Consider the following 10,438-nt stretch of genomic DNA (forward strand, 5'->3'; position numbering starts at 1 on the left):
CAAAAAAAAAGAAAAAAAAATCAAAGATTCACCTGTGTGGAAAGCTCGAGGACATCGATCACAGAAAATCAAATCCCCTCCATTACCACATGCAGCACACATATCATCACTGTCTCCAGATGAAAGTTTTTGCCCACTAGCCAGGGAAATGGCAATATCATGAAGTGTAAGACCATTTGTAGTATAAATGTGACGGTAGCTGCATTCCATTGAAGAACCTTTTTTTAGTATGACAATCTAGCAGCACTCCAAGATTATATAAACTGTACTTACGGTTGACGTCTGGCAGCCATCCCTGCATGGGCTTCAAACTGGGAAGGGCTAATCTGTTTTAAATTTGAGAATGGTTTAGAAATAGATCAATACAGCAGAAAAGGTAGGGTTACTCTAGTAATAAATATTACAGCACCTAACCTCGCGATTACAGTGACTACAGAGTATACCATTTCCTTGCTTGTAGCCTCCAAGTATTCTCTTTGGATAGTAGGGGAAATGGAAAGGAACAAAGGTCAGATCAACCAAGAAACTTTTAATCACATACATACGTCAGCTAAGTTCTTATTTACCTGTCCTTTGACAAAGTAAGCTAGCTCAGCCCCATCTGGAAGCCCATTTGGCATGAAAAGTAGCCTGTGAAGATCATTGTCCCTGCAAATATATAGGGGGAAGAAAACTATTAATGCATTTTTTTAAAAAAAAGTAAATATAAATTGCATTCTTTATTTTAATAAATAGAAAATGTACTTGTAATTCTAATAACCAATAAGAGAAAAAATACCTTCTTTTGGTGCCTTTCTCTGCCGATTTCTTCTGTTGCATGACTGGATTGGATAAATTAGGGTTTGGTCTGCATAAAAACAAGGGTCTTACTACTACCAAAGCACAATATCAATCATCTAAATGCAAACTAAAGATGTCTTATGCGCACAGTGTCATAACCATACTATAAGACCATGACACACAGCAGCCAGCATTTTCAAAATTCTAATAATTATCAAAGAAGTTGACAAACCCAAAACAATGCTAGCTTGTAGCTTCAGGCTTTTAATGCAATACCAAGAAGCAAAATGCTACAAGGTCAATGATAAAATGCATTTTGATCTAAATAGAGACCGTAGCTGATAGAAAAAGGTTACGCACTTCCTTCATTTCAAGAAAATTTTAGCACAAAATATGTCTAAACCATTCAAGGGTATTTACTTGGGTATGGTCAGTAAGATTGATATAATAACCCAAAATCTCAGGGAATTTCTTTAAAAATTCCTTGCCCCTGAAACCCTAGAACCAAAGAGAAACTAAATCTTAGATAACTTAAGTCTTCAAATAAAAGAGGCACTACTATACGTTTTATCTCACTGGCAACCGAAAAAAATATATTGAGTAACAAAAATGTGCGATGGCAATTGTTTGATGTGAGAGGGTGAAGAGGATATACATAAGGAAGGTTTATCAACAAATTTAGAAAAGGGTTATCAAGTTATTAGTTTATACCTCTCAATGGGATGTGACAATTTAGGAAGCTTCACATTATCATTTTCCACTTCAATACCTGTACTGTCCTTATGGAAACTTGCTGCAGAACATTAAAGTGTCAATAACAAAGAGAGCCATCCCTTCATTTCCAGAGGAAGCAAACTAATTACTTCTTCAGAACTTAATCTCGTACTTAATTGTTAATGCCAAAGGAGCAGATAAAGGCAGCTCTAATCCTGAATATTCAGGCTCGAATGAAGCAAACTAGCACATTTAGTAAGGCATGTAAACAATTTATCTATTTTCTTAGCTTTTATCATCCAGAAAAATAAACAAAAGATAAGAACCTCATAATAAAAATCAGAAACATCAATACCTTGCCAAGCCTCAAATGAATCCATGTTAACAGATGAACCCGCTACTTCCTTAATCACTTCATCTAAAATGCTAAGAGGTGCACTCTTAATTTCCTGTATAACACTATAAATCGGCCTCCCATTCTCCAAGTATATATGATTATTTGGATGTCTAGTTTTGAAACCAGCATGCTGCTCAAACTCATAAGCACTGAGAATCTATTCAAAAATTCCATATTAATTATATCGTCACAATAAGGAAGTCCGGAAATCGTGTAAAAAAATTGCTTCATACTTACAGTTGTAAAATTGCATATTGAACATCCGCACATATAACCTCCGCCGTTTATGATACCATCTAGCTTTATCTGACAGCAAAATGAAAATAAAATTAAATAAAAAATCCGGACGTGAAGAAAATAGCATTATGGCACTAACCGCGTAGTCGGAAAAATAACAAATACCTCACTTGTCGTAGATATATACTTGACGCGAGCTCCGTCAAGTATACCAGTCGACAGCAGCTTTTTCACATTTGACGGGTAATTGTTTGGCAAAACCTTCTTCGACATTTTCAGTTCCATTTTACTGGGGCCTGGAGGAAACCTGCTGCTCTCAGCACAGCCTTCCCAGCTATGTGCAGATGTCTCCGTATAAGCATCGTCAACCGAGGATGGTTCTGGTTTACAGTCCTTGTCAGAGTTTCCATAAGAATGAACTTTGTCAGCTGACCTGGATGCGTCATTGTTGTCCTTTTTTTTGCTGAATTTGAACGTAATTTTCTTAATTCCAGTTGAACTAGCATGCTTAGGAATTTCAATCACAACCCGGGAGACTTCATCATCATCACACACATCAACATCATTCCGAGACATGTTGTTCTGGCAACGAACTCCATCGCTTGAAGTATCCTCTGAGCTTGAATTTCCCGAACAAGCCGACGTAAGGTCCCCACGCTCAACTTGGTTGGTATTTTCTTGCTCGTCTGGCTGACTGGTAATATCTTGGAAATGATTCCCTTTCGGAGAAATTACAGGATTAGAAACTTCTGAACGAACGTCTTCATTCGACACTTCTTTTGCCTGCTTCTTATTGTGAAACGACTCAGGTTCCGTATCTTCATCGAGATACTGATGGTCACGCTTCAATTCGGTACTCGAAGCGCTCTCTTTCTCCAGCGGCTTATTTGCAACTGCAGCTAAACCAGCTGCTTCTTCTCCCATCCAATATATATTCTTCCAAGTCGGTAGAGCCAGTAGCTAAAAATACCGCAAACCGAATCGGCAGCATCCAAAAAGCCCAAACAGAGTGGAAATGAACATCCAAATTCACGTAAAAGACGGACTAAAATTCCTTAGAGCCTGAGATTTCGAATGCTAAACTTCAATACAACCTGAACTAAACCAAACGAAGAGGATATCATTAAAAAAGAAAACGCCATTAATTCCCAAAATTAACCGCCAACGGTTACCATAAAAACAAAAACGGGGAGTTCACACGTAAAATTCAAGAAATCTAACCTCGACGCCATTCTTGAACCCTGTATAGCAAGAATCCGATCAGAAAAACTCGGAATCAAAACAAAAAAACCAATAAAATCCAATCCAGTAACACCAGAGCCACCGATTGAATTTCCAACAACTACGATCTGAGATCTGCCAGGTCAGAAACAAATTTCAGGTCTCGAAACAGTAGAATCAGAATCGAAATAAACAAAAAGCGGATTGGTTAGGGCTAGGGTTTTGTCCGCGAAAACCTGAAAGAGGAAGAAAAAAAAACGAGAGGGAAGAAGCAGAGCGGCAAAAAAAAACTGAAATGAGAAGGCCTTTTGGTTCGCGGTCAAGATTTAGCTTTGTAAGAGATAGAGATAGAAATAAAAACAAAGCTCCCGTAAGAAATAAATAAATAAAACAAATATTCATTTATTTTTAAAAAAACATCAAAAAATAGTAAAGTTCGTCGCGATTCACGACCTTCAGAGAGAAACGATATGACAGTTGGAAAAGCCCATCGGGTCTACTTTTTTAATCCAATAAGAAACTACCACGTGTTACTACTGCCCCAGCTAGTGTGCTTACGTGGAAGGCTCTTTGTAAATAGGCCGACCTTATTGGGCCGAGCCCAACTGGACTCTGGATTCTATTGGACCAAGGCTAAGGGATTATTAACAAGATTATCCCACAAAATTAAATTTTAATAAATTATTTAACTTTTAATTTTATATATTATTGGTCTTAAAACTTTTAAATTTTTTTAATAAACGTCTGAATTTTTATAATATAAGAAGATTTAATTTCTTTTTATATTTAAAAAAAACTTAATTATTTTTTAAGATTCAGACTTATTACACAATTCTTAAAATTAAAAAATAAAAATCTATATCTTATATTTGAATTAAAATAAAAAAAAACACCAAAAAATAATAATAATTAGAAATAAATATGGTCCAATTATAATTGCGTGGGTGAATAAATTTGAAGACGTAAATAATAAAAAAAATTATCTAAAAAGGTAACCTAACCCTAACCTAACGGAATTATAAATTACGGTTATTTTTAATAACGCGTGAGATTTAAAACCTTATCCAAACGAACATGTGCGTCCGTTCCGTTCATTAAATTGCATTACTACAATGACACTCTTTGGTGCATGAATCGTAGGGGTAGTTTCGAACTTTCTCCTCACCCTTTGTGTAATTTAATATAGTTTCAATATAAAATTAAATTATCTATTATAATTTAGGAATATATCGAATATTGCCGTGGAGAGATTCAAATTCGTTATACAATAATAATAAAAATTATAATAATTAAGTTTAAATTATTAAACTTATAGCTATTAAATTATTATTTTATTTTGTTTAAGAACCGCGTATATTAAAAATGGAACCATAATGTAAAAAATTATTGAAAGAGGAAATATGTAATTTAAGTTAATAATTAAATGTATATAAAGACCGGTCAACTCTACGGTTACGCCCGCGACTCTCACTATTTCTCTGTTCTTCTCTCTTTCTTTTCCCAAATCCGCGCTTTCAATTCTCAAATCTCTCCCGGAAAATGTCGCAGCGATCGGGCAGGCACCAGAGGAGGCCTTCGCAGGGCGTTTTCATGACCGCCGATTACCTTTCCGAACCACCTCCGCCGACCGGACCGCCCATGCCGGTTGAATCTGTCGATCCACAATCGAGTTTCCTGTCTCGGCCGCCGCCGCAGAGCCGCTACGCTGATCCGCCGGCAGCAAGGCCTCCTGCTCCAGCGGTGTCGAATGAAGCTCCAAATCCGGCAAGCTAGCGGATTCGACGCGTCGTTTTGTTCGATCCGAAGATGAAGATGAAGATGAAGTATGTTTATGTTCGATTTGTTTCGTTTCGTTTTTTCAATTTTTTTGGTAAGATTTGGTTTAGTTGTGCATGGAATATTATCTCACAGAAATTGTTGGGAAATTTGCAGTTAAATCTTAATTTATTTTTATTTTTTTCCTTTTATTTTAAGCTTTCAATTTAATCGAAGAAGTATATTAATTAAATCTTTATTTACATATTAATTCAACCGATAAATAATAATAGTTATTATTTATAATTATTTTTTTTTCACATTTTCATTCTTTAAAAAAAAACGAACAACTTTTGAACTACACGAGATCTACTCTGCCCAATGATTGTAGATTTATTTTGTATTTTTATTTTAACCCTTTTTAATTAAATATAACAATTTAAATCAATATTTGCTATTTAGTGACATTATTATTAAGAATTAACAGTGTGCAAGTGGAAAGGCTTAAGAGTATTTAAGGTTAATCAAACTATATACTAAATAATAGACATTTGTATTTTTTTATGTAAAGCAGTAAATTACAATCGTGCCATTTAATTAATCGCCCCCACATGCACTAATTTTATTGAACTCATAATTAAAAAAATAATTGAAGCGAGTAAAAGTCAACCTTTGATCATCTTTGGATTAGGTTAAGTTATGCAAATTTTGTAGACCAATTCGAAATTTTAGACGGATGGGTTCTCCATTCAGACTAATGTGATGAGGTTGGGCAACCCAACCTATTATGATCGTGATATCATTAGGGTTGAGTCTATTAGGCAGATTAGACTCTGAGTTGAAAACCCTAAAAGTAGGGGGCGATCTAAGAGACAGACGACGAGCGGTGATGAGGACGAAAGGCAAGCAGTAACAAAGATGAATAACGAGTAGCGTCTAAGATGAACAACGAGGTGTAATAAATAAGGCAACACAATGTGAAGATGAATCGAGCATCGAGTAACGATGATGATGAACAACATGACAAGAATTCAAATACTTTTAGTATATATGAAGTTTATTACGAGAAAACAAACACAGGTTCTATTAACTATAAATCAAAAGTAATTATCAAATATAACTTAAATAATCATTATCGATTTATTAGATTACTTTTCGATATCAACTTATGACTCGTTAGTTATGTCATTCACTATGGAATAAAAAAAAAAAAAAAAAAAAAAAAAAAAAAATATATATATATATATATATATATATATATATATATATAATGAGATGCATAATCATGTGACACAACAATTAGAAAAATGTGAAGCAAAGGGAAGGATGTGCTTTTTATTTATTTATTTATTTATTATATTTAAAAAGGAAAAGAAAAAAAGGAATTGCGTTAGATCGACGCAGTGGAAGGAATCTCGAGAAAGGAGATAGCCAATTATTTTATCCCATTTCAAAATTTAAATAAATTTGTAATAAATAATAATTAATTATTTCAACTAAAGAGCAGCGTGGGGCCCACCGCCGCCGAGCCGCTCGCCGTATCTACGAGCCTTATAGCCTCGCTCTACTTTACTACGCCTTGTTTTCTTTCTTTCTTTGTTTATAAATATTCAAATATTATTTTATTTGGAATTTTTTTAATTGTTGTCGAACATTTTTGTAATAAGTCAAATATGGAGATAATAATTTTTTTTTACTATGATAAATCTTTATTTTATATTTATAGTTAGATTAAAAATATTTATGAAATATAAAATTAAAAGTGGAGTGACTTATTTATTATTTAATTTAGAAATTTATTGACCGAAATTGGTGGTCATAGTAATTTAATTATTTGTATAATATTAAATATTTTATTACAAGTCAAATTAAGTTTGACTTAGATAAAAAAACAAAGAGGAATAATAAATTTAAAATAAAAGATAATAAGGTTAATTGAAGCCGGCTTATACCGAGCCGCGGCGCAGTCAGAGGAACTGCCCCATGCTTAATGTACACGTGGCGAATGTTAGTTGGATAGTCAGCATCTCATCGCCAACTCTCACATGTAAATCACCCCCACGAAAGCGTTGCCCCGGAGCAGTTCCCGGAAAAAAAAATTCACTATAAAAGCCTCTCTAGATTTTCTCTCATTTCTGAACCGCGTTCTTCTTCATCTTCTTCATCGGAGCTTCGTTCTTTCTCTTCTCAAAATGGCGAGTCCTCTGAAATTTTACTGACTCTGTTCTCTTTCATGGTTTGATGATCTGTTTAGTTCTTGAGAATGTTCGATTGCATTTCTAGTTCGCCTCTTTTGAAAATTACTGCACTCTCAGTTTCTTGCATGTATTTCTGAAATTAAATGTGTGTGGAAGCTTTGAAGCTATGTTTCTAGATTTGAAGTTTTGATTTGCATGCAGTTTCATCGGCGATCCGACTTGAATTTTACTGTGATTTTTTTCAACTGAACGAAACGTTGTTTTCTGTAATTTATTATCAAGTTTGAGTGATCGAGTGGCCGTGGATCTACAATGATTTGATCACTTTTTTTGTTTCTCTACTTCTAGTTTTGTTACATTGAAATTTCTGTCAAGGCTTGCTGTTATAAGTTATATTAGTGTATTTCCCCTTTCTGAGTTGCTATTAATCTTCCTGTGCATGTTGTTAATGAAGTGAAAACTCTGTGAAGTTGCGATGCGTACAAGGGATCCATATTTTTGTTGTGCCTTTGTTTTAAATTTTGGTGGAAGTCAATATCAAGATATGGATAAGATCTTATGGGGGAAAATCCTATACTTCCCCATATTCCTATGTTGCGTGATCATCTTATTTTGACTAAATATGACCACACGATGATGGCTAAGGTGAAGATATCTGATATAGCATAAGATGTTAGATAATTAGTCTACTTTGGTTAATATTAGTTTTGCCATTAATTTTGGATTAATTAGTACTTAGTATTTTAGATTTAACTCGTTTTTATTAATTTTATTGTAGGACTATAAACAGACCCATTTTGAATTATAAAGGGGCTTTGGAATATTACTTTGAAATAGAACTTTGCTCTTAGAGGGGTTTTCTCAAGTTTTGGAATGGATTTGGCCTAATCACAAATCTGTTTGCATCACTATCAGGGGAGAAACAGAACAATTGTTGAAATTTTGCGAAATATTATCAGATCAGAAAAATTCTCTATGTTCTGCCTTTCCAGTGTTTAGATTGAACACTATTTACCTCGTTGATTTGCCATTCCGCCATTGGTTTTATAGATGTGTTGTCAAGAACGTTTTAGTTTCCAGTTTTGTTATGCCTTTTGAACTTTTTGTGCCTCTCTTCTGGTTTTTGAAATTATATTAAGTAGTTTTCTTCTGCATTACATAGGCCAATGCAGCATCGGGAATGGCTGTGAATGATGATTGCAAACTGAAGTTTTTGGCGCTCAAGGCCAAAAGAACATATCGCTTTATTGTGTTTAAGATTGAGGAGAAGCAAAAGCAAGTTGTAGTAGAGAAAGTTGGCGAGCCAACTCAAAGTTATGAGGACTTTGCTGCAAGCCTTCCTTCGGATGAATGTCGTTATGCTGTCTATGATTTTGACTTTGTTACTGAAGAGAACTGTCAAAAGAGCAGGATCTTCTTCATTGCCTGGTATAGCGAACATCTCCTTAACTGCATTCCTTTCATGTTTTTCCTTTCAATTATCCCGCACATAAGAAAACACCATTGATTATAGGTCCCCTGATAATTCAAGAGTCAGAAGCAAGATGATATATGCAAGCTCCAAAGATAGATTCAAGAGAGAGCTGGATGGATTCCAGGTTGAGCTGCAAGCAACCGACCCAACCGAGATGGGTCTTGATGTCATCCGAAGCCGAGCTGGGTGAATGCTACATTCTGGTTTTCATAACCCGATTTGGCTAAAATGGTATCAATTTCCCTGCACATCTTCTTTTCAAGGTTGAACAAGCGTCCTGGTCCTGGTCCTGGTCCTGGTTTTGTGGTATATGTTTCAGATTTATGTTCTAAATGGCCTTTTGTACGTGTTCGAGCTAATGCACGTCTTCGTGGTTTCTCAACACACACACACACACACATATAACATGCACAATTTTATCCTTCGGGGAGATATTGCAGCAAGATTTTATCAGATTCCAGCTGCTATTCTGCATGTACTACATAGATTAATATACAAGGGGATTGAATATTAGCATTTGATCGATCTTAATGCAATTTGGCTGCCTGTTTTTCTTCAGTAGCGCAAAAGTATTTATTTGCTTGGATTGGAATCATCACTCCACATTGTTAGATGTATATATATATGCACATGACTGTTCTTTCTGTTCTCTTCCTCTCATATGTTTGCTTTTCTGAGTTTAACCATTTGGATAGAGAACTCACTCTTTTCAAGATCATAATGTCTATTCACAGACATATATGTGCTTAGATTCATGTCATTGATTTGTTAGAAATCTGTTCTTTTGCCAGATTTCTGTCAAAACTGTTCATATTCTTAGCCAACCAATTTTGTGTAAAATGCATTTCTTCCATAGACACTGGAGAGTGAAAGTGTTCTTAGCCTTAGTTCATCATGAACCATATAGACAGACTTCAACACAGTTGGCTAGGCTATGCCCAAGCTGGTGCATGGACTTTGGGTTGGTGGGCTATAGAAATTGGGGCTTACCCATTAGCCCAAGGGGGGGAAATAGAGGCTAATTCTAGAAGATAAAGGTAACTTAGTTAATGGATTGAATATCACTATCAAACAATATGAATGGAATGATAACACCAATACTACGGCCTTCCAAGGCCCACAACACCACCTTCCTTAAAATCAAAAACTATGGACTAAAATATAATATTTATATATATTTTCCTAACAACCAAATTATTTAATCTCTCTTAACTCTTTATAAACTTCAGCTTCCTCATGCCTTCGTTTCATACTTTGTAGGATGAATTTATTAAGTTCTTGCTGAAGTCCCACAGTCTCTTTGCAAGTGTTTCGTCTCTAGCGTATGAGCTCGCTCGCTTCTCGTTGCAGTCCAAAAAGTACTTCCCGCTCACTCCCTTCAAGCTCGGGTGGAGTGCCACATAGCATGTTGTCGCTGCCCCCTAAAAAAAATTAACATCGATGTCTTATTACTAAACTATGATGAACATATTATTTGTAATATATATTTCAAAAAATTAATCAAAATAATAATAATAATAATAAGTTGCTCTAATTTACCTGAGGAACATTCTTCCAGATAAAGAAGGAGAAAGCCTGCAAAAGCCCTATAAAGAGAGAGAGAGAGATGGTAAATAACGACATGTCGTAAAATGAAATAAATAATAAAGGGGGGGGGGGGGG

The 10,438-nt window shown here is 35.0% G+C and overlaps 3 protein-coding genes across 6 annotated transcripts in view; 1 reads left to right on the top strand and 2 right to left on the bottom strand.

Annotated features, from left to right (window-relative positions):
* The window catches only part of LOC111446241, a 7,605-nt gene extending 3,894 nt beyond the window's left edge, over positions 1 to 3,711 (bottom strand). Inside the window, exons 1-10 of one of the 2 annotated variants that reach the window (XM_023084973.1) lie at positions 3,350 to 3,711; positions 2,294 to 3,222; positions 2,129 to 2,197; positions 1,850 to 2,048; positions 1,492 to 1,573; positions 779 to 847; positions 567 to 648; positions 415 to 474; positions 274 to 326; positions 33 to 199 (exon numbers count right to left, since the gene is read on the bottom strand). In XM_023084973.1, the coding sequence (XP_022940741.1) occupies positions 33 to 199; positions 274 to 326; positions 415 to 474; positions 567 to 648; positions 779 to 847; positions 1,492 to 1,573; positions 1,850 to 2,048; positions 2,129 to 2,197; positions 2,294 to 3,052 (1,540 nt within the window). In that variant the 5' untranslated portion in view covers positions 3,053 to 3,222; positions 3,350 to 3,711. Of the gene's footprint in view, positions 1 to 32; positions 200 to 273; positions 327 to 414; positions 475 to 566; positions 649 to 778; positions 848 to 1,491; positions 1,574 to 1,849; positions 2,049 to 2,128; positions 2,198 to 2,293; positions 3,228 to 3,349 lie in introns of both variants that reach the window. The other variant, XM_023084979.1, reaches the window with a different exon arrangement.
* A 3,480-nt stretch (positions 3,712 to 7,191) lies between these two features.
* Positions 7,192 to 10,293, top strand: LOC111450067 (actin-depolymerizing factor 2-like). Of its 3 annotated transcripts, XM_023090212.1 has the most exons (4): positions 7,337 to 7,947; positions 8,465 to 8,730; positions 8,816 to 9,007; positions 10,037 to 10,293. In XM_023090212.1, exons 1-3 carry the CDS (start codon positions 7,861 to 7,863, stop codon positions 8,964 to 8,966), a joined length of 504 nt encoding a protein of 167 aa, XP_022945980.1. In that variant the 5' UTR covers positions 7,337 to 7,860; the 3' UTR covers positions 8,967 to 9,007; positions 10,037 to 10,293. The 3 variants fall into 3 exon arrangements, with proteins under 3 accessions (XP_022945981.1, XP_022945980.1, XP_022945978.1); XM_023090213.1 differs by lacking the exons at positions 7,337 to 7,947; positions 10,037 to 10,293 and adding an exon at positions 7,192 to 7,299 and having other exon boundaries at positions 8,816 to 9,334; XM_023090210.1 differs by lacking the exon at positions 10,037 to 10,293 and having other exon boundaries at positions 7,338 to 7,947; positions 8,816 to 9,334.
* The window catches only part of LOC111450056 (short-chain dehydrogenase TIC 32, chloroplastic-like), a 2,378-nt gene continuing 1,741 nt past the window's right edge, over positions 9,802 to 10,438 (bottom strand). Inside the window, exons 6-7 of the mRNA XM_023090205.1 lie at positions 10,316 to 10,362; positions 9,802 to 10,197 (exon numbers count right to left, since the gene is read on the bottom strand). Coding sequence (XP_022945973.1) covers positions 10,024 to 10,197; positions 10,316 to 10,362 — 221 coding nt within the window. The 3' untranslated portion in view covers positions 9,802 to 10,023. The remainder of the gene's footprint in view (positions 10,198 to 10,315; positions 10,363 to 10,438) is intronic.

This window comes from Cucurbita moschata, unplaced genomic scaffold, assembly GCF_002738365.1.
Source record: "Cucurbita moschata cultivar Rifu unplaced genomic scaffold, Cmos_1.0 Cmo_Scf00001, whole genome shotgun sequence".
Lineage (NCBI taxonomy): Eukaryota > Viridiplantae > Streptophyta > Magnoliopsida > Cucurbitales > Cucurbitaceae > Cucurbita > Cucurbita moschata.